Source organism: Manihot esculenta, chromosome 8, assembly GCF_001659605.2.
Source record: "Manihot esculenta cultivar AM560-2 chromosome 8, M.esculenta_v8, whole genome shotgun sequence".
NCBI classification, from domain to species: domain Eukaryota; kingdom Viridiplantae; phylum Streptophyta; class Magnoliopsida; order Malpighiales; family Euphorbiaceae; genus Manihot; species Manihot esculenta.
Window position 1 is genome coordinate 40,265,196 of NC_035168.2, and position 23,166 is coordinate 40,288,361.

The following is a 23,166-nucleotide window of genomic DNA, read 5'->3' on the forward strand; positions in this document are numbered from 1 at the left end:
CTTGAAATGACATTCTATATTAGTTCTTTTTTTCCCCTATATTTAGATTAAAATTGTTACTAATTTCTGAAGTTCATAATCATTAGATTAGAATGGATGTTTACGTTTGCTACTGTGGCATGCAATTATTGGAAGGCTATAGCATAGATTGTTGTCTTATGTTGACTTCAAATTACCTGGTTAATAGCAGACCTAATTCAATTATTGGAGACCTAATTGTGGTTGAGATGCTTCCTTTGGGTGTGTATGAGATTGTTCCTTTGACAATTTTCATTATTTCCCTCTTATTTTTATATTTCAAACTCAAAATATTATAATTATGATTTGTATTAAATGTACAGCTTATAATAATTTTAATATTAGTAAATTAAAACTTATCATACACTAGCTTGACTGTTATAAGCTTGTAGAAATTGTAAAAATTATAATAGCAGCTGTACCTTCCCAGAGAATTCTTCCTCATCTGATGGCTGATCATTTTATCCTGTGTGACTTGTCACCCATGCCCAATCATGCTTATTGACGAAAATGCAAATCTGGTCAGATTGTATATAATGATAGTATTAAATCTTACACTTTCCATTGTTAAGGCAATGTGTTCGCCTTATAACGCAACCGATTGAAGTTCCCTTTGAAAATAATTATTCAAATTATTGACATATTTTTTCAGTTAATATGAATTCATAAATATAATTGTAAATTTTAAAATACAAAACTTAATAAAATTTTCATTTCCTTAATCCAAAAATGTTGGAGTAGCTTTACCTTATAGCCTATGAGATACATGGTAAAGCTACTAAACCTAACATCCAATATCCATTCATTTTTCCGCTTTTTCAAATATTTGCTTTTAGTTTTGAAAATTAATATTTGCCGCAATAATTGAAATATTTTTACAAATGATAATTCAGCTTCTTGTGTTTTTTTTTATTAGAACATGCATTTTTTATTTTATAACAATGATATTACTTAAAATTTTTAATTCCGTTTTTCAGAAAAATATTTATACACCGAAAGTAAAAAAGAAAATTACTGTTAGTCTTCAAGTGGTCTATGGTCAACAACGTGTTCAATGACTATTGAAGGGTAAAACGGCGTAGTTTAACGCAAAGCGTACCAGCAGGGTCCAGCACAGCCTGCGTTGGCGACATCATTATCAATTTTATATTTGCATTGGCCTCTTGCTCGCGTGGGACCACCCCCATTTTCCCACCCTCGGATACGGCACTGATTGTCTGCATGGATGACACGTGTCCTACGCCGCAGCAAGGACCTTCCAGGTATAGTACACACGCATGGAGTATCGTTTTTTTTTTTTTTTTAAACTTATATTTTCCTCCTCCAAAAGCCAGACAATAGAGTAAGTGGTAATTCTCCCTTTTCTTTCTTTACTCAGCTTCCCAAAAACACCATCTCATGTTGTTTCCTCACTGTTATTTACTTTTTTTTTTTTAATTTTTTAATTTGGTCTAAACTCTATCGACCAGAGCGACTTTGAAAAAAAAAAAAAAAGACAAAACGATTTGGCTTACTTTCTGCAAATTTCAGAGTCTGTCCAGAGGAGTAGACCATTTTTTTTGTTTTTACTTTTTCTTTTTAGTGTATATTTATTTAATTTTCTCTTATTACAAACCCTCCGTTATTGATGGTGCTGTGTTTCTCCTTTTTCTTCTGCAACAACCACAACTAAAACCCTTTTATTTTTCTCTTTCCATCTCATTCTTTTGTTTGTTCAAGGAAGAAAGAAAGGGGGAAAACGTAAAAGGAAAATCTTCAGGAAAAGAGAGTCATGTCAGGTTTGTATAATCCCAACTTCTCACCTGCAAGAGCTGCTTCTCCTCAGATTAGAAGCACTCCAGATGTTGACAGGTATGCCACCATAATCCCCATCATATCCTTCACTTGCACAAAAGTGAACGGGAAAAAAAATGGTTTTTGATTGGGATTTTATTTTAATTTAATTATATCTAGCTTTGTGTACTGAATTATGTTGTTTTGATCCGTTCGTAGTCAGTACTTGTCAGAGTTGTTAGCGGAGCATCAGAAGCTTGGACCCTTCATGCAGATTCTCCCGATATGTAGCAGACTGTTAAATCAAGGTCCACTTCTTAGTATTTCATATTTTTGGATCTAGGTTTTTCTAGATTTTCATGGGTTTATTTGCTTTTGGTGCCTGTATTTTACTCTTCATGAATGTGATTTATGTGTGTAATTAGATGTCTTTGATTGTTTTCCAGCGGCACGAGTGATACTATCTGATTTCTGCTTATTCACTCTCGTTGCTCTCTGACTATGGGATTTCGTTTATAGTCTTTGCTTGATCATGGGGGAGCACTTCTTTTTGAGTTCATTTGATATTAACTTCTCCAGTTGAGTTTAGGCTGTTGGATGAGCTGCAATTAGGATCTTAAAATTGTTTTTAAGATAGTATCTGAACGCTTACGTAGCTTCTATATGTAAAGGATGGATCTAAGTCTGGTGGAGTGGGCCAATTATGCATTTACATGAGATTAGCATAAACCATAATAGTCTGGCTGATTTATGGAAGTATTACTGTAGAAGAACCATTGCAGGGTGAAATTCTAGATAATCGAAGACCTTGTAAATGGTGGAGTGGTCATACTCAGCCCAATCAAGCCATAGTCTCAAATAGTCACTTGGCCATGTAAAATGATCTTTTTGAGAATTTAACCTGACTGCACGAAAGAGCTTAGCGAACAATCATATACAAGGGCTGGTTTGAAGTAATTAAGGGTTTTTCAGCATTACTTATGCCATATATGATGAATATATTAAAACATTGAGTCTTGTACATTTTTCAGATGATGACATGGCATGCTATTTTGGGTTAACTTAATGGCATAAAAGTCGCTATATTAGATCTGTAGTAGATGCTTTACTAGATGTTCAAGTTCTTAGATGACTACATTACTATCTATTTTCTACTTTGAACCCTCTTAGATTCAAACAAAAAATAGTCATAGCTTTAAGCAGTTTATGTTTAATCTGAAGAGAAAATGGATGCTGTGTGCTTAAAACATATAAGGACTAGCCAACCTTCCAGGGATCAGTATTGTTTTGGAGGTGTAAGGTGTTATGTTATTTGTTACTGACATGTCAAACCAAGTACCTCGAGCATTCTTTAAATGCATTGTAACTTCTTTTCTCTCTCTCCCCGTCGGTTGGGGGAGGGGATTGTTAACTTATTTTCTGTTTCTGTTTCCTTTATTCTGACTATGCTTGTTTCTTCTTCTGCTATGTCCCCTTATTTTCCAGCCTAATAGCAGGCTTCCATTTTGTCCCTTTAGTGCATTCATCATTCTAGTGTTGTTTTATTTCTATAATCCTGTGTCTGTTTCTCAGATTCTTTATTATCTATAATTTTTTTACTGCATGTAGAAATTTTTCGTGTTTCGGGAATGATGTCCAACCAGGGACTTGGCGATTTTGACAGACTTCGGCATAGAAGCCCCAGTCCCATGGCTTCATCAAACCTTATGTCCAATGTTGCTGGAACAGGTTTAGGCAGTTGGAATGGTCTTCCTCAGGAGGTAATTGTTTCGTCTGCTTTTTGTTTGCGATTTAAATTTGAAGTATTGAAATCCTTTGTTTCTGATTACCTGCCTGTTAACCATAACCCAGAATATGCATCCTTGCAGTTTGACATCTGGATAGATGTGGTGACAAATAAACCGTTTCAGCAATCTTATTTGTTTTAGTTATACTTAAAAAACCACTTCTCCAACTTATATTTTCTGCTTTATTATGTATGGGAATTTGACATGTAAAAGATCTAATCTTGTATGCTGAAATTGGATATAAAATTAATGCAGAAGGGATCCAGGTGATGGTCTGTTTCAGTGTTTCATGCCTAAAAGCTACTAAGAGCCTAGCTTTATATAGTAAAAGGAAAAGACTAGGACCAATGATTTAAAAAAAATCTTGAGGCAGTTGTAAATCTTGAGGCTTTTCACCAGCAAGATAAGCTTTCAAGAGCAAGATATGATCCAAGGACAATAGTCCTAACTATATCACCTTTAAGTTACTAGAAATGTATGTAGTGATGAGTTCAAGCAATTCCCTGTATTTCAGACATAAATAACAATCTTCATTACTTGTATAGATCTTCTCTGTTGCCTATCTGCTTTGATTGTCTTCAATGCGTGGTAATAAAATTAAAATCCTTCTTGCAGAGATTAAGTGGGCCCCCTGGAATGACAATGGACTGGCAAGGTGCACCTGCAAGCCCTAGTTCATACACTGTCAAAAGAATTTTGCGCTTGGAAATTCCAGTAGATACTTATCCAAATGTAAGCTTTATTCTGTTTCCTGCATGTTAGATTTACCCTCATAAAATAATAAAATAGATTATGAAAAGCAATGACATTTTTTCTGGCTGTTTCTTGTTGGTAGTTCAATTTTGTAGGGCGACTTTTAGGCCCTAGAGGCAATTCGCTGAAACGGGTGGAAGCTACAACAGGTTGCCGTGTATATATTAGAGGGAAAGGATCAATAAAGGATCCAGACAAGGTAGTGGGTGCTCATTCACATTCTTTTATTTGTTAAAATTTATATTAAAAATTTATGAATGGATTCCTCTCCACCTTTTCCCTTTTCAACGATTTAATATTTAGGTTTAACCTAATATTTTTATCCAATTGCATCCTGAAGGAAGAGAAGTTAAGGGGAAGACCTGGCTATGAGCACCTTAATGATCCACTTCACATATTGATTGAAGCTGATTTGCCAGCCAATGTTGTTGATATGAGGCTCAGACAGGCACAAGAAATTATAGAAGAACTTCTCAAACCTGTGGTATTTACTCCACTCTTCTTTTTTATGTTATTATAGAATTTGTAGTCATCATGGCACTGATAGTCATTTATGTGTTTTGTGTCCTAAAGCATAAAGTTTCGGCTGATTCTATTTTTTTCTACTTGTTAAGACTGTTTGAAGAGGGGAACATCATGAAAATTCTACGCTCCATGTGTTTAAACTCATGGAAAATCTGCTTTCTACTTTTATATACATGGGTCTAACTGTTTATAACTTTGTTTATAACTTCCATTGAAGCTGTGTGTTTATTATGAAGGTGGGCTTTTCAGTTAATGTTTGAGCTTTAAAGTGATTTTATTGTTACATATGAATTAAGTGCCAGCATCTGCTGCTCAGAATAAAATAAAGGGAGAGCTGTTATCTTGGAGGGTGAAAATTGAAGTCCTATTCTGTTTAACGTTTCCCATTTTGTGCCACGAGACCAAAATGCTGCATAATCTGTAGAACTAATTCTAACTACACCTAGTTTTAAGAATTTATTTTTTCTAGAAGTTTTTTGCAAGCTCTTCCTTTAAAGGTTTTAGCCAAAACATTAGTTTGGGAGAAATGACAAGAGTTCACAAGTTCACTTCAGTTTGAGTAAAGGGATGATTCAGTTTCCCAGCCTCGGCGTATGTCTCATGTTTTGGAGCAGGATTCTTCATTCCAGAGAAGAATAGAAACAGGGAGAAATAGAGAAAGAAGGAAGAGAAAATAGGAGAAGAAATATAGAGAAATAGAACTTAGGAGAGAGAAAATAGAGAATGAGAGAGGGAAAATGATTAGAATCTTGATATTTATTTGGGAGTCATCTGCTACTCTTGCACCCTCTTGCCTAATTCCTGTCAGGTATAACAGCTACTTGACTTATCTAACTACCTCATGTAGCTTCTCAACTGCATCTTCTTTTTCTACTCTTTTTCTCCATAAAATAACATCCCCTTATTCTTCTTATTTATAGTCATAACAAATGAATTCTGCGGGCATATTTACTATAACACATGGTGGGGTTTGATGGTAAATGAGCATTTCAATTTTTCTTCTCTTGGGTAAAGTGTTTTTTTCCATGTGCAGGATGAATCACAAGATTTTATCAAGAGGCAGCAATTGCGGGAATTAGCTTTGCTTAATTCAAATTTCAGAGAAGAGAGTCCTGGACCGAGTGGTAGCGTATCTCCTTTCAATACAAGTGGAATGAAACGTGCAAAAACAGGACGCTAAGAGATGATGCCTGCTTCTTTATGTATTGGCATTCATCTTGCTACACAATTTCACAGATGTGAATAGCTTCCAATGCATGTCAATTCAGCACAATTACAAAGAATAGGCTAACAGTTATTGCTGGTGAGGATTCTGGTGGGGGTTTCGTTTATTGTTGTTTATTTTTTCTCCCAAGGTAAAAAGACAAAAAAAGACAAAAATGGCAAGCACTCTAGAGAAAAAAAAGAAGAAACAAAAGGAATTATTAGCTGGTTCTTGAGTTTAGGCTTGCTGAGGTCTTTTTTTTTTCTTCCTTTTTAAATGTAAACTTTAATATATTCATTGGATTTATTCTTGTGGTAGAACTTGGAAGAGTGAAATATTATCAATGGTGGAAGGGGTTAGATGTTAAAGACAATCGAGTCCTTGAGTTTTATAGTTGTCAGTATTTTCATAGTGTGATAAAAAATGTACTTTTGAGTAAAATTTGGACATTTTGGTCTCATGCCATTTCAATTATCTCATACTGCGTTTCATCACTTGAACAAAAATCACGTGATGCGCACAAAAACCACATGAAAACCGTTGTTGGGTTGTGTTTCACGGTTAATGCAACTGTTGTATGTGCTATGCTAATTGGTCTAGGTTCAAGGCTCTAATAAAAATATGTATCCTCGAATTCTGGTTGAAGCTGTAAGTTCCCTTCAGACTAATTTATGTGAATTCGCAGCTCGAACACAAACCTTTGGCATTCATCAATACACGAAGAAGATCCATTAGCTATAAAAGAAATTCAAAATCTCAATCTTGCAAGTTTCTTAAGGAAAAAAAGGGGAAATTCCGACCTGCCGGATTCGAACCAGCGACCTAAGGATGGCTAACAGGCCCTTCACCTTCTACAGTCCTCCGCTCTACCAACTGAGCTAAGGTCGGACGTGCTGTCTCTTTTGCAATTTGACCTAAATGAATGTGGCAGGTTTTGTAGGGTTTAGCGGTCGACCAACCCCACTTATATATTTTTGTCGTCTCGACTCGCAACTAGCATCTGTGCGCTGTTGACGATAGCGTTGATTCTCCGGCTATTCTATTCCCATTTTGGTTCTTGCTAATGGCAGCTATCCGTATATCCTTTCCTACCGATTCCTTAATCCCTTGATTATCATCTCTTCTAAGTTTCCATCATTTAGCTAATTACAGTGACCAATCAAGGACCACCTTGATCCGTCACCTCCTTCCTCCATTTACACTCATCGGTATCCTCCTTTTTCTATCTGGCTGATCTTTTTCTCTCCTTTTTTGGCCTCAAATTCGTCTACCTTTATATAGGTTCGCTTTTATTTACTTCTTTGCATGTATTATTTTACCATATTGTGATTTTTAGTCATTTTCGTCCGTTTCAGATCTGTGAATTCTTGTTGGTGATTCATTTTTTTTCTTGCTTTATATAGAAGTTTTGATTGAAAAATGGCAACAGCGGCCCAGCTCCGTTGCTCTGTATCTGCAAAGCAATACTCAAGTTCTTCCAAGAACGCCCGTGTCAACAATCCCGGTTATCCTCCTGTTTCTTTCCCATTTTCCAATTCTCGAAATCATTCGCTTCGCCTTCTTCCTCACCCGAAACCTTCCGGGCTTGAGTTTTCACACGGTGGAGGCAATGGGAACAGCGGAATAGGTCGGGGATATGGTGGTGGCGGCGGCGGGGGCGGGGGAAGTGGAGGATGGAGTGGTGATTCCAATTTCGAGGATTCATCAGCTTCGCAATTTGGGATTCTTGGTTTTTTCCTGAACGGATGGCGATCAAGGGTGGCTGCTGATCCACAGTTCCCCTTCAAGGTTCTGATGGAGGAATTGGTAGGTGTATCTGCTTGTGTTCTTGGTGACATGGCTTCTCGTCCTAATTTTGGACTCGATGAGCTCGACTTCGTTTTCTCGACTCTGGTCGTTGGTTCGATATTGAACTTCACCCTCATGTACCTTTTGGCACCTACTGCGTCTGCTGCAAGCGCCAGTCTCCCTGGCGTCTTTGCTAATTGCCCAACAAGCCACATGTTTGAGCCCGGTGCTTTCACCCTCATGAATCGACTCGGTACTGTTGTATACAAAGGAACCATTTTTGCAGCTGTTGGTTTCGCCGCAGGCCTCGTAGGAACTGCACTCTCAAATGGGTTGATTGCGATGAGGAGGAAGATGGATCCAACTTTTGAGACTCCAAACAAGCCACCTCCAACAGTTTTAAACGCAGTGACATGGGCGCTTCACATGGGCATTAGCAGTAATTTGAGATACCAAACCCTGAACGGGGTAGAGTTTTTGCTGGAGAAGGGGCTCCCTCCTCTTGCATTCAAGAGCTCGGTGGTGGTGCTTCGATGCTTGAACAACGTTCTGGGTGGGATGTCTTTTGTTATACTGGCAAGGTTGACAGGATCACAGAGCAGTGGAGAAGCGAAACCTGATGCGTCAGAGGGTTCAGAGAAGGGTAAGTTGCTTGACAGGGGAGAGGAGTTGCAGAACAATCAGTCGACTTTCAAGTGAAGTGATCGCTCTTGTTATACACATGTTTATACATGTAATGAAAAATCTAAGGTTCCAAGGCGGTGAGTCTTGTCTAGGATTTAGTTTCTAGGTGTGATGATTTGTGCTATTTATGATTTTGAATATGATTGAATTGCTCCGACAAAAAAAAAAAGGAATGTGATTGAATTGGGTCAACCCCAAGACTTCCATCTTTCGACCATACCAAATAAAACGAGCAAGAATGAAGAAGCATTAATGTCGGCTGCCGGTTGCTGAGCCGCTAGTAGTTTGAATGTTTTGTTGGTGTTGGTACCTTGTGAGCATTGGACGATCTTAAAAGAAACGAAAATGATGCTCTTCAGGCAGCAACCAGTATTCAAAACAAAAATTCCATCTTCGTCTAAAATCAAAATGGAAAATAATGGGACCTTCAATCCATTTCTTGTAATTTGAATTATGGGACCCGTCTTCTCCAACCAGATGTTCATCTAGAAGAAACCAGCAACTCCACAAAATTTTCCCCTTTCATACGCTTTGAGAAAATCGATAAAGCCAAAAACTAAGAAAGGTAATAATGAAAAAAAAAATAGTATACAATGTATTGTCACTTTCGTTTCCAAGAAATAATCTACTCTTTTTAAGTTCCCTGAACATGTCATCTAAGAAATCAAACCAGGTAGGTCTCATCTGACAGCCTCTGGAGCAGAATTGCAGTATGGTGTGTGCAAGCAGACCAACTTGGTGCACGCTAAGCAGAGGGTAGCAAAACCAATTCCAATTGCAAGCCCAGACGTGCCCTTCGGTGTGTCCAAACTCATTGCCCTTTGAATTATCCTTCCAAAGCTTGGGAGTAATCCCCCGCATGCTAAAACCATTATATGATCCAGGCCGCTGTAGTCGATTCCCGCAAGTATTGATCCAATGGCAGACATTGGACCCATAAATCCAATTAAAGCTGCTGCTGCTAGAGCATTGTGCCAATTGTCAGTAGCACCGAAGATGCAGCTAGCCACAGCAGCACCACGGGGAAGTCCATGTAAAGAGACAGGAAGAACCATGTGCTGACCGAGTCCATAAGCTTTTGGTGCAGCCACCCCTAGTGCAAGTCCCTCTGCTAATGCATGAAACGCTACTGCTCCACATGAAAGGAATGATTGAAGGGTGTGAACACTCATGGGAAAGCCAGTTATTGTGGGTAAATTATTTGTTGATGCCCTTTTGCGACCTGCAAGGCTCATAATGCTGGAGCTACAAACATGGACAAATACTGCTCCTACAGCAAGCAAAAACATTAGAGGAATAACCCCCATCTTTGAAGACACAAGTAGCTGTAGTGGTCGCCAGGCACCAAGTATAAAAGCAATGCCAGATGCTGCACCCATGAGAAGCGCATGCTGAAGATGGAATGCAAGAGCAAATGCAACAAGAATGATGCCACCAAGGAATGGCCCAAGGCCAAAAAGCAGTGAAACAAAGAATCCAGAAGCATCCTCTGCACTGCAAACAGAAAATGAAATTTAGTTGCAAATAGCAAACGCAAGACCAGTGATATATATATATATATAACAGCTACAAGAAAAGGGTAAAAAAGTTTAAAAAATGATATGGCCAGACTTTACATAGCATAATCCTTATAAGAAGAAAACTATGTCATTTGTGGAGTGAGGATAACGAACAAGACATTCGTCACAAGAGCCATTACATGCAATTTTTAGTAAAAAATCACCAATCAAATAAAATCTCAAGGTTTAAGTGTTAAAGCTACTAGCAGAAAGCAATATTCTATGTTCCGAGTTGTTGAAAAACTTTAAACTGTTATTACGTGCAGGTTTTTTAAAAGCATGCTTAGAATCAAAATACATATGCTCCAAGAAGCAGAATTCATGATGAAACTTGTGGGGTTAGATGTTTATATAAATCCAATTATAACAACAAATAGATAGCAGAAAACGAAGAGCAAGAATAGCAATATTTGCACTATGTATCCATAAGGGCACGTCAAGTGAACGTGCGATCATAATGCGAAATTGCTACTTCCAGACATGCATTCGTTAAGCCAAAGCTCCATAGCAACTCACTTGTAGTCATGACTGAAATTCTGGAACATGGTGCTTAAAGCTTCCATACATGCTACAGAAATTGTAGCTGCTGATGCCACCTGTGACGAAGAGGCTTCCTGCAGTCCAAGGGGCAGACAAATGCATCCATTATGAGAAACCAAAACTAAACATATAAAGTTGGTGTTGACATTCACATTTAGATGTTTCCGAGTTTTAGGATTAATAGTTTCGTCCCAGCCAGAATGAAAAATAAAGAGCAATTTTTAAAAGCTAGTTCATAAAATTATTCAGAAGTGCCACCTTAGTTTAAAACTAGGGGTAGATATATACTAAAAAAGCAATAAGACTTGCACCAGCTCTCAGATCTCATTATTTAATGAATAACCAGTGGACAAAGAAATGGAATTCAATAGGCAATAAAAGACTTTCTATATTTACTTTTCAAAAGAAATAATGACACACTTCAAGAGATTTATTGAATGGGTGGGCAAATAAACGGAATTAACAGGGAATAAAAGACTTTCTATATTTCCTTTTTAAAAGAAGTAATGACACATACTTCAAGAGATTTATTGAATGGAAATTTGACAAACTTCTCCATCTATTGAAATCAAATACTACCCATATCAGGTGAAGGTCCAATTCGACAATGAGAAAGAAAAACCACTCCAACATCCCCCCACTTACTGCTCCCCCGAAACAAAAACCCCTCTTAATTTCCTGGCTTTTTCTTCTCTCGTCTGGATCACATAAAGTTACCTTGAAAGCATCAGGAAGCACTTCAGCAATAACCATCCAGATCATACATCCAGCAGCAAAGCCAGTACAGAAAGGCAGGAACTTGTTAAATGCATCAGCACACATGTAAGAAGGAACTGCTACAATTGGCTGCAAAAAGAATTGATGGCCATAACTGAGAAGCTAACAAAGAACTAGTTACTAATTCTAAAGCTAACTGAAGAAAAAATTGCACGATTCACACAGTGTAGTTATCATAATTTGCAATGCACCTTAAGGTATTGACCTAGAAAAGGCAAGTCTACAGCTGATTGGTAAACTTCCATTTTCATGTTGAAAAACAGGCTTCCCTATTAATACTTCAAGATCTTACTACACCACCAACTAACTAATGCATAGGGATCAGAGTGGTTACTGCTTAGTCAATTCAACAATCACGTACCCCCAACAAAAACCACCCTCCCCAACCAACCCACCCAAAAAGAACATTTCAATTATAAAAAGAGGGGGGCAAAAAAGGATGCAACTTGATTTGCTTAAATTCAGTCTCCGGAGCAACAGAGAAGCATTGCACAAAACCAGAAGCAAAGATAGTTTGCCAAAGCTTCCCGTACTAACAGCATATTAGAAGTGTATTATGGATTGATTTACTTTTTCTTTCTCCTTCCAGTATTAGTGATTCACATATCTTACACAGTGATGTCAGCATCTATAGCTCATCATGAAGCATAATTTATTACCTGAGGCAAAGATGTAATTACACTCCATAACATTGCATTTTGGGGAGAAACACCTCTTGATGCAAGAACCATACTCACAGCTAATCCCTCTGGTATGTTGTGTACAGCAATGGCCAAAGTTACCAAAAGGCCCTGAGAGAAACCTTTTGAGCCTGCAAAGGAGACTCCCACACCTGAGCCCTCTCCAAATGAATGAAGAGTCATTATTCCGATAACGAGAACAACTTTAGTTGCATCTGCACCTTTTATGTCCAACATACTTACTTCCCCATATTGCTCAAGAAACTGGAACCCAAAGATGAAGTACAGCACAATGAGATCTAAATTAACAAGGTAACTATAATGATTTCATTTTAAGAAAAATGAACTTGCATTATCTAGTAATGAAAAAAAAAAAATCAAGAAATGGGCAAATGTTTCCTGATCCATGGGGCAATGGGAACTAAAGCCAAGAAGTATAAGATGAATTTCAGCAGGGAACGTACTAGATTTAATACTTGAATGGTAGTTACCTTCTTGCATAGCAAAATGAAAATGCCACCAGATAAAATCCCAGTCATAACCCAATTTCCAGCACCATGGTTCTGCCCTTCTTGTATGAGGTCAAAACTAGCAGCCAACATCACACCAGCAGCCATTCCATTGCATAATCCAGCCCACTGAGGATCCAGCTCTACAAAAAAGAATGGGACTGCACCTAAACCAGTGGCAGCAGCCATGGCCAACGTAAATAAAGCAACTGTTGATATTGAAACTCTGTTATAATTGCCCTTCCTATCACCCAGTCCACTACTTGTGCTCTCAAAATCAATGGCACTCTGTATACCAGTGCCATCTATGACACTGTTCCCTACATTTTTATGTGGGGCAGATCTTAACGTTTCTAAAGTTTCACTTTCAGACTGTGCCAGAATGCAACCAAAGAGCAGTAAGGAGAACAGAAAAAATAACAAGACTTTTTTGGATATGGACTGCATTTTCCTTAGCATGCACCACAAGAAAATTGCTTCTTTATATAGGACTCCACCGCATATAAATCCCAGAGAAAAACTGAGACGCAAAGCCTGAAATGTGCCAGGATGAGTTTGCTGCAATGCAAAGTTGAATGAATACCATTAGTTCAATAATACTATTGCCAGTACTTATATACATGAAATGAACTCACAGCTCCCATCCGGGAATTCTACACTCATCTACAACATCAAATACCTCGAGTCATTACCAATCAATTAGCTAACTTTTAACTGAAATGACTATTTTAATAACAAAAATAAAATTTTCCCGCAAAAAAAATTACACTTGAAAGCGAATATACAACAGACGATCAAGGTTACCTTCTACCCTTTATTAAAATAACCAAATAGCAACATCATATTTTCTCAAATGGGTTCCTCACTTAAATTGAGAATGTAAATGAAATTGAAGTGAAAAGCACCTACATGCGATTCGATCTTCCTGCAAAACAATCTCGAGAGCTTGGTTTCTGCAACATCCATAAAAATAGAAAATGATGAGTAAAAAGAAAAACATTAATTGCCAAAGAAAAAAAAAATCTAATGTTTTCCTATGATTTCGCAGCAAGCAAAACATAAACATATAAATTAATAAAAGCCCAAATTCTGAATCATTATCAGAACTTGATTTCAATGGATCATAAAGGTAAAAAGTAAAATTTACCGATGAAACAAAAGTGGCTTCAGAGAAATCGATATAGTATGAATACAGATTTAGATCAAATAAAACAAAAATTAAAGAAGGAGACAAGTAGATTCCAAGCAAAATGGAATAAACCCTGACTTATGATTTTGAGGGATTTAATAATTAAAAACTAAAAATTTTCAGGTTAGCACTTTGTTTTCTTATCCCTCAAAACCATCAAACAGAAACTGCGTCTTCCTTTTTGTTTGTTGTAAATAAAATTAAAAAAAAAAGAAAAAAGAAAAAAAAAGAAGCAAATAGCAACTACACGTCGATGACGTTACGCAGCAGCTTTGACGCAAAATGAAAAACCCGAATAATCTTTTAACCCGACAAAACCGGATTTGGGGCAAAAAACACGGGACGGACTTACCAATTTCAACTCATGGTCATGTTTGAGTTTTCATTTGGTAATTGGCTGAGTGGCTCCATTTTTTTATTTTTTTGAGTGGGACTCGAATAGTTTATTGTGGTAATTACTAATATGTTAGAGGTTGACGTTTTTTTTTTTTTACCCCAATAATTCCAACACACAAAATAAAAACCCTAAAACAGATAATAAAACGCAACGAGTGTTATTGTTAGTGAGAAATTCTTTATTTGAATCAAAATTTGAAAATAATGCCCTTTACTATGATATTTTGTTCAAATGTTGAATATTTTATTGTCAAAAATCAATTTATTCATAAGTAAAGTTTAATTTAAAAAAAGTGTAACGTTTAGTGATTCAATTTGAATTTTTGTAGAATTTATTTTACTGAATTGGAATCATTTTTGCAGTCGAAAATAATTTTGCTTTCAATTTTTTTTTTAATTCAATAGGAGACTAAATAGATTATTTGCTCATTGCTAGATATTTTTAGCAAAGAAATTACTTTTTTTTAAAAAAATTTTCATGATTATATTTATAAGAACATTTTCTAATTTAATGCTTACAATTTTTATATAAAACTTCATTAATAAATAAAGAGATTATTCTAAAAGAATAAAAAGATTGATCAAGTTTGTTTTAAAAATAATAAACTGGTTAACTAATTGAAAATTATTGTATATGTACTCATAAAAATTAATTTTTGAAATCACTGAAAAAAATAATTATTTTGTGTTGGAGTGTGCAGGGTGCTCGTGCACATTGTATTCCATAATTACCCCTAAAAAATATTTGCTTTCATGTTCTTTGCCCCGTAACTGAAAGCGTGCAAACGCGCGTCGCGATTCAGGTTCTGGCGGATTCATCGGCATTTCTTTCTGCGTATGCAAAATTCCAAGTGGTGCCGGTAGAACCCTTGAAGGGACGACACCTAAGTATGAGGAAGGAATTTCAGTGGAAGAAGAAGAAGACAAGCACGGTTCAAAGGAAAGGGTTCTGTGGAAGAATTCATTGCAGAAATAGAAACTTTTCAATTCTATTCTCGACGATATTGTTTCCAATGGCCGCCTCTCCGATCCCTCCTCCATCCAAAACAAATTTGATCTATTGTAATTCACTTCTTCTCTGTACATTATTTATTTCAGGATTGCTATGTTATGATGTGAAATCAATCGTTATTGTAGGACCAATTGATTCTTATATGGCGTTTCAGATGGAAAGTATTAAAAGACGGGCAACTACCTAGCCGAATAGTTTCTTCTTTGAAGTCCATTATCAGTACTAAAGCAAGCCATAATAGAATTATGGTTTGCTTCTGATGAAATTCTTTACCGAAACCTATATGCATTGCCTGGTTAGGGTTTGTGAGTACAAGGCGGTTATCAAGTTCTTTCCAAATCAGGTTTTCTATTTGGAGCTCGGAGACTGTCTCTCGGAAAATTGCCATGATACGGCTTCAGTGGCGGGAAAATAAAGGAGATAGAGAGGCAAAATATGTGATACTCTTTTGGCCTTTTACTCCCATTAGATTCATTTGATATCGCCTATGTTGATCCTAGTATTGCAAATGTGTGATACTTCTGCCCCCTTGTTTACGAGATATGAAGTTCTTTAATGATTAAATTCCCAATTTGGGCCCGTGCACCGTGGCTTTCTTGCTGCTCTCTCTAACGCATCCCCAAATTCCATAGGCCTTTATCTGGTATTTCTTATCATTGATATCTCTTCTTACTCTTGAAATTATTGTTCTGTTTCTAATCAAACTTTTCACATATTTGAAGTACTGGTTGTATAGCTAGTCGATTTTAGTCCCTAGTGCATTCTGTAAAGAGTCTGTTATAGATGTTTATTTTGGTTTGAGTTAGTATCTGAGTGCGGATTATACCTATTTGCACAAATACCTTAGAGTCTGTTTTATATATATATGTATAGGAGGAGAGGGTTAGTAAAAATACACTATATGGGTTATCACTAATCCCTGAATTGTTAACCCCTTAAAGGATAGACCAATGAAATAGGTAAATGGGACTAGCAGTTAACCAACACACCCTAAAGATTTAACAACATGCAGATGTTGTTCAAAGATTCTCCCTTGAAGTGCTCTCTTATTGGCATTGTTTTCTCAGGCTCTCTTTTTCCATGCTTTCATAGTTGCTGCATTTATTAACTATATTTTATTTTATATTGCTGTATTTATCATAATGAATATCTTGCGATATATATATATATTCTTCTATTGCATTACTATCTTATTGATAGTCTAGAACCAACTTGCTTGAGAGTGTTTTTCTCAGTGGATCTAAATTCCAGATGTAAATATGAACTCCATCAGTTCTGAAGGAACTCAAAGTGATGTGCAAGATGACGATTTGAATGTTCCAGAAATTGTAGAAGAGACCTTTGATATTTTAATTTTCAATTAAGAGACCTTGAGTAGATCTTGTTAAACTAGGTTGGTTCTAAGGTAAAAAAGTTGGCTATATATATACATATGTATATGAAGTTAGTTTCATAAGTTCTCTTTTAAATTTTGGCTCTCATGACAACTGAGGCTCACATTTTGGCCATGAAGCTCTACAGAGTAGGCCTTGCTGCAGTAAGCCCTTCAATTTTAGTCACCTCTTAAAATGTGAATTTAAGTTTGACATGGATCTGTGGCTACTCACTAATAACTTGTGTGCATGTGTTTATGCTTATTGTTCTTATTTCAAAATTAACACTACCTAAAAGAGTAATGGAACAGTTTGTAACCTGTTTGTTAATTTTGTCAGTTTCATACCCAATTTAACATAGATATTATTGTTAAAGCAGGATACATTTGTAAGTTGGTCTTCTGCAAAAGGTATAGCGTGCAAAAATTTCAGTTTCTATTTTGTACTTGTTTTCACCCGAAGAAGCACCCGAAGAAGTATGCTTGTGCTTTACTCTATTATGTTATTTATTCTAAATAAATTTTTTCACCAAAATTTTGGGGTGTAACATGCTTAAATTTAGTTTTTTATCTGGCAGGTTCAAGAAAACATGTTAAGAGTGTAGAAATTAGTAAATATTTGCAGTTTTCCTATCTTCTGTTTTTGTGTGTGGTTTAACTTTCGCACCCTCATGCAAACAAAATTCTTTCTCTGTCAACAAGAAGTTCCAATCCTTGATTATGTTTATTTCTATCAATATGATTACTTAATCATTTCTTTTTTTTCTTTTTAATATTTTCTGGAGCTTGTAATGAAGTGGCATTTGCTTTAACAATTTGAATCTTTTGTGCTTTTATTGGCCTCTTTGAATTTGAGTTGGCTTCTTTGTTTTTCTATTTTGAGGTTTTAATTGTTCCTCTAATTGTATAGGCTCTCCAAGAGAGTAAGAGAAATGCAACATGCTACTGGAGGTAATATTTATATTTAGCTTATTTAATTTTTAGCATTGGTATTACAAAACACTTTATTGCTCCCTCTTTGAGTTACATTGGATTATATAATGTTGATGGTTTTTTTAAACTTTGTTATTGTAATATATTTGGCTCTGTGTTTTTTTAAGGAATCAAAGTTGCAAATATGCATCTTGTACATTCTAGAATTCTGTTCTTTATTCATTGTTGGAGGAAAAAAATCTATCTTATAGACTAAATTTAGATGTTATTGAAAAAGAGGATTTTTAGGTCTTAAGTCTAAGTCCTAGGCACAACAGAGTTTATTTTTGAGTTCTCATGAGGTCATGCTGAATATGGCTGTTCATATGTGAGTTTGTTTGAATTTTGTATCCTGAGTCCTGACCAACCCAAATCCAACTTTTCATTTTGGTTATTATGAATCTGTTCTAGTAAATCAACCAACCTGACGGCAAATACGTCATGAATGATTGGTTGTTTTGAAATGCAGTTGGGACAAGAAAACTTAATGATTGATACTTGACTTTTGATGTAATTTAAATATTATAACATATTAATTACATAAATATGAAAAAAGAAATCATAACATTACTATATCTAATATTTACATGTAATTAGTATAGTAATAGAAGCATTGTTAAAATCTAATTAATTTATGAACTTCACACTTTTAAATTGTTCATACTTTATCTTAAAAAGTCTCATGTTTACCATTAGGCCACTGGGTAGAAGGTGGTCTGAAGAGAAAATAAATTTTGTATTTCCAATTTCAGTCCTATCTCTTGCCCTTCCTCTCTCATCTCCCTCTCCATCTCTCTCCCATTACGTGTATTGCAACCTGCAAGCACCCTGTTCATTGTTGAAAAGGAAAAGAAGAGAAGGAAAGGGTTGGTTGTTGTTCTTTTCCCTCCATTTCTCAATCCTCAACCAACTTTATCATCATTCACCAATAAAGATTGCCACACTCCTCAACAACATATCTCCAAGAACAAGATGAGCTCTGCAATGGGCAATCACAGTGTTGGAGCAACTGATGCTGATTGTTGGTCGATCCAATTGTTCATATTCCAGTAGTTGTTGTTTTTTCATCAATTAAGATTGACTATTTAGTGTTGTCCTGCTAATCTCACCATGGCACCCGAAACTCATTAACCCATTGATCCATGAAATTGATTGTGGTAGAAAAGGGTGTAAGAGAGACTTTGTTAGTACTTGTTAGTAGTTTAAGGTACCCTCATTTAATGGATATCTTGCTTGTAGTAGTATTGATCAATGCTGATGAGAACCAAGGCATACATGTTATTGATGAAGTAGGGGACTATATACTGGATCCAGGATATGGATGCTATTGCAAATAGCATGGCCATTATTTGCTTGGATTCCTTGTCTGAGGGCTATATATTACATGGTGATGCAAAAGTAATCGGCAGTCGTGACAATTTTGATAATGTGTTGGGAGATGGGCCTAGTGATCTGGATGGGTCATGTTTTGAAGATGATAATTGTTGGGCCTCCAATTATGAAAGAGGGAAATACTTGTTAATTCAAGGACTTGGTCTCTGGAGGTGAAATCAGAGGAGGGCGGATTGAAGTTAGGGCTAAAATGTAATTCTTCTTACAAATGGATAGCAAAAAATAATATCTAAATCAAATGATACAAACCAACTGATTGTCTGATTGGTTCAGGACAGGTTATCAAATTTATAAATAAGGTCCACTTAAGATTAAAGGTGATTAGCGACCTTTCTAACCTTTTGCATTTTATTTTACAGTGGCAAGAGGAGAAGTATGTAATAATAATTAAATTGTATGGGTAATTTGCCAGCGTGATATGAGCAGCTGTGATTAACTATTAAATCTTCTGGGTGTATATTACGTAGATTTCCTTGATTTGGTTTTTTAAGAGAAATTAATTAAAAAGGTAATATTTATGAATAAATATCCGGTACGAGGTTTCCTATATACCTGGAACAATTTGGGCTTAAAACTTGACTTCAGAGCCCAATAATAGGGCTCTCGGGTCTTTTGGAAGTCCAATTGAATGCCTGTTCAGCCCGGCTTGAGAGCCCGATTACAGAGCTGTCTTAGAGAACCCAACTAGACATTTACGGCCTAAATTGGAAGATCATTTAAAATAATTTGGGCCTTGGGGGCCCATTTAAAAGTTTGGATCCTAAGAAAATCGTTAGTTCGGCCTCTTTCTCGCAAGAGGGAAGCCCATTGAAAAAATTTTGGGCCACAGAAGTTATTGAGAAGCCCTATGCTGCTCGTAGGCCGAATTCTAATTAAATTTTCGGCCTGCTGAGACACATTTCGCAAGCCCATTTAAGAAAATTTGGGCCCGGGGTGCCCGTTTGAAAGGCATTTGTGGGCCCATAGGCCAGGTAACAAGTCCAATTAAAGTTCTATTTGGGCTTTGTGGGTCAACTACTGCTATAGTGATGGGCCTAATCGGGCCCAATTAGCTAGCCCATTTAAGAAAACTTGGGCCCGGATTACCCATTTGTCGGATATTTGTGGGCCCTTATGCTTAGTTAACAAGTCTCAAAAGTTTTATTTGGGCCTAGAAGGTGCAGTCCTCTTACGTTAGTTTTGGGCCAATCAGTCCCAATTAGCAAGCCCACTTAAGAAAATTTGGGCCAGATAGGCCCATTTAGACGATATATGAGGGCCCATAGGCCCTTTAAACAAGTTTTAAAAAGTTATATTTGGGCCTGGTAGGCCCAGTACTCATCTCCGACCTTAGTTTTGGGCTTTCTCAGGCCCAATTATCAAATTCAATTCGAAAGAGACTTGGGCCGTTTTGGGCCTACAGGCCCAATTTTCAACCCATGTGGACGATATGTGCTGCTTCCGACCCAATTTAAAGCCTTTTTAGGCGACGTAATCCTCATTGATCTTGGAGGCCCATTTAATTCATTTCAGTCCCCAGCACTCAGATTTTGGAGTCCGATGGCAAATCTGTATTTTTATTTTTATTTTTATTTTATTCTTTAAATCTGAATCAGTGAAGTCGAATAACGATATTGGACACTTGAGCAATCTTAAAAGGAATTTTCGGCTCATTCAGTTTGCGAGTAACCTAAGTAATTGTGGGCCTCAACAGCCCAATTTAATGAAATATTTGGCACATGACTAACAGTGTTGCTGTGGACCGGATATGCACATATCAAGCAACAAATTTAATACGCAAGCAGTCCCAACTTAGATCACACTCCCCTCAAACATAAACAAGCAATTCACAGATTAATGAAACTACTAGAACCTGTAAGCCATCAAAGCTATAAGCCTACAACAAAGGTTGATGCATTAATGTCCACGATTAAGGAGCTGAATATTAATGAATTTTGGATGCTTGTCCATTAGTGCTCAACGATTCCTTTTAGCATTTGGGCAGCAAGATTTGCATACAAAAAATGAGAAAGAAGGCATAAACATGCCTCAAGGCCTTCCAAAGCAGCTTCACAAGCCCAAAAACCTAAGTCTGCATGAGTCCATTCTTAAACTCTTGACAGAGACGTGATCCTGTACAGAAAAATATCAGAACATTCCCGAGTTTCTGATCAGTCAACTGTTCTGGCATCTTTGCTGTTATACCACCTGCACATATGCACAGACAAAGGTACGTACAAAAAAGCATTTGCAAGCAACTAGAGTGACATGTTTATTCAAATTTGATTCATAATTTATAAGGAATAAACTCACTAGCAAAGAGAATCAGAAATTTCAAGACAAACAATTCTAATCATTAAAAGTATCAAGAAAATTTCACCTTGTCTTTTCTGAAATGCCACAGGAAAAACAGAAGATAAAGGCATGCTTTTTCAATAGCAGAAACCAATATTTTTAAATCAGGCCCGGTAAACCAACCGTTGAGAGCAGAAGGTTTAAGGGTTCAAATGGCGTATTTTGCAGCAAGTTTGTTTATTTAATCAGAGAGGTTTGATTTAGAAAACCGAATTCAAACAGCCCGAATTTCCAGTTTGATAAATACCCAGCTGGTTCGCACTGGTTTATAACCGATTCCTGTAAATACAAGGTTTGCTAACCAGACCATGGTTCAGTTTAACCTGTCTGACCGACTGGTTAGATCTGGTTTTAACAACCAGGGCAGAAACTACACCGGCTTCATCTTTTTAATTAGAAAAATTAACTATTTAATCCATGTGATATGGTAAAACTCACTAATTGATTCCATTATTTTGACAAAAATATTAAAATATTTTTAAGATTTTAAAAAATCTATTAATTAGTCTCTCCGTTAATATTAATGATTAAATATTATAAAAAAATTTAAAATATCCTTAATATAGAGAGAGTAATTAGTAGAAAGTAATTAGTAGAGCCGGAGGACTAACTAATAAATTTTTTAAAATTAGAGACTAAATAGTAAAATACTCAACGATAAAAATTAATAAAAAAATTAATTAATAAACTTTTTAAAATATTATAAATATTTTAATATATTTTTAAAATAAAAGAATTGATTAGTAAATTTTGTCATACTATAAAAAGTAAGTAGTAATTCTTCCTTTCATTTATATTGAAACAAATCTGTGTGCCTCCTTTTTCTTAGTGTTGCATACTCAAGAAAATGAAATGCGAGACATTCATCTAATTGTGTTCATTAAATGGAGCAAGAAGAAGACAATATTGTGATATTTCTTTTCCCACTGCCCATTTAATCTTTTAGAATATAGCTGATCAGCCTCCAAACAATTAATTTGTGTGTTTGGTAGGCAATTTAAAAAGGCGACGGTTGTCTTTTCAATCACCTCTAATTTAAAACTTTTTCACGTTAGCTATCCTTTTAATATTTGTTAATTAAAAAATTTATAATAAAATAAATTTAAATATATTCATAAATTATTTATACTTATAAAATAAATATAAATATTATAAAAATAATTATATTATTTATAACATTTATCTATTTTTATGTAATAAAAACAGAAATAAACATGCATATACTTATTCGTCATTTTAAGAAACCAGCTGTTAGCTACCAACTATTAAACACTCATCAGCTACCAGCTACCAGCTACATCTAACATTTAAACCAAACAGGCGTACTATTAAAAAACGTTATTCAATTTGATAAAATAGAAAGCGTGCTAAAATTAAACATATGCAAATAAGGCCAGCGCAATAATCTAGAATTCTCATATGTGAAAGCCTACATGCCAATAATCTATGCAAAGATGTGAAGAGAATAATATTTGAACACTTAGTAATAAGTTCAAATTTTGATCGAAAATGGAATTTAGAATCACATGGAGTCCCAATTGACATATGCTGAACAAAAACAAACCAACCATTGACCATGTGTAGACCGCACCAAATTCTCTTCCTGCAAAATTTTCCCTTTCCCAACATTTCTGTCATTGCCTCTCCAGAAATCAACAAATACTATATCAATCTTTCCCTTTCCTCAAATCAACAAACACGATTACAATAATGTAACAATGACAGTACAAACGAAATTAGGGACTGAGGAAGAAATTAATTAGGGATTTGAGGAAGAAACCTACACAAACCTTCTCAGTTCAGAAAATCCCCTTCCAGGACGCAACGCAGTAGCTCATTGTCCAGGACTAGCACATCAGTAGCTGAGTTTAGATTTCCCAGTATCACGGCTCCTGCGATTTC

The 23,166-nt window shown here is 36.0% G+C and overlaps 3 protein-coding genes, 1 long non-coding RNA gene and 1 other non-coding gene across 5 annotated transcripts; 3 read left to right on the forward strand and 2 right to left on the reverse strand.

Annotated features, from left to right (window-relative positions):
- The first annotated feature begins 1,458 nt into the window (after positions 1 to 1,458).
- On the forward strand, positions 1,459 to 6,433 carry LOC110620951 (KH domain-containing protein At2g38610). The gene is made up of 7 exons (XM_021764904.2): positions 1,459 to 1,869; positions 2,011 to 2,099; positions 3,400 to 3,551; positions 4,194 to 4,310; positions 4,414 to 4,530; positions 4,672 to 4,815; positions 5,890 to 6,433. Exons 1-7 carry the CDS (start codon positions 1,790 to 1,792, stop codon positions 6,034 to 6,036), a joined length of 846 nt encoding a protein of 281 aa, XP_021620596.1. The 5' UTR covers positions 1,459 to 1,789; the 3' UTR covers positions 6,037 to 6,433.
- Positions 6,434 to 6,654: 221 nt separating this feature from the next.
- Positions 6,655 to 8,623, forward strand: LOC110620950 (protein RETICULATA-RELATED 3, chloroplastic). The gene is made up of 2 exons (XM_021764903.2): positions 6,655 to 7,341; positions 7,464 to 8,623. Exon 2 carries the CDS (start codon positions 7,480 to 7,482, stop codon positions 8,545 to 8,547), a length of 1,068 nt encoding a protein of 355 aa, XP_021620595.1. The 5' UTR covers positions 6,655 to 7,341; positions 7,464 to 7,479; the 3' UTR covers positions 8,548 to 8,623.
- TRNAY-GUA lies at positions 6,855 to 6,948 on the reverse strand. The gene is made up of 2 exons: positions 6,912 to 6,948; positions 6,855 to 6,890 (listed from the first exon to the last, which is right to left on the reverse strand). It is a non-coding gene; the product is annotated as a tRNA-Tyr (tRNA).
- Positions 8,624 to 9,076: 453 nt separating the features above from the next.
- On the reverse strand, positions 9,077 to 14,026 carry LOC110620949 (putative zinc transporter At3g08650). The gene is made up of 7 exons (XM_021764901.2): positions 13,745 to 14,026; positions 13,507 to 13,550; positions 12,580 to 13,155; positions 12,068 to 12,352; positions 11,349 to 11,477; positions 10,608 to 10,705; positions 9,077 to 10,026 (listed from the first exon to the last, which is right to left on the reverse strand). Exons 3-7 carry the CDS (start codon positions 13,054 to 13,056, stop codon positions 9,213 to 9,215), a joined length of 1,803 nt encoding a protein of 600 aa, XP_021620593.1. The 5' UTR covers positions 13,057 to 13,155; positions 13,507 to 13,550; positions 13,745 to 14,026; the 3' UTR covers positions 9,077 to 9,212.
- Positions 14,027 to 14,914: 888 nt separating this feature from the next.
- Positions 14,915 to 19,363, forward strand: LOC110620008. The gene is made up of 2 exons (XR_002488736.2): positions 14,915 to 15,244; positions 15,320 to 19,363. It is a non-coding gene; the product is annotated as an uncharacterized LOC110620008 (long non-coding RNA).
- The last annotated feature ends 3,803 nt before the right edge of the window (positions 19,364 to 23,166 follow it).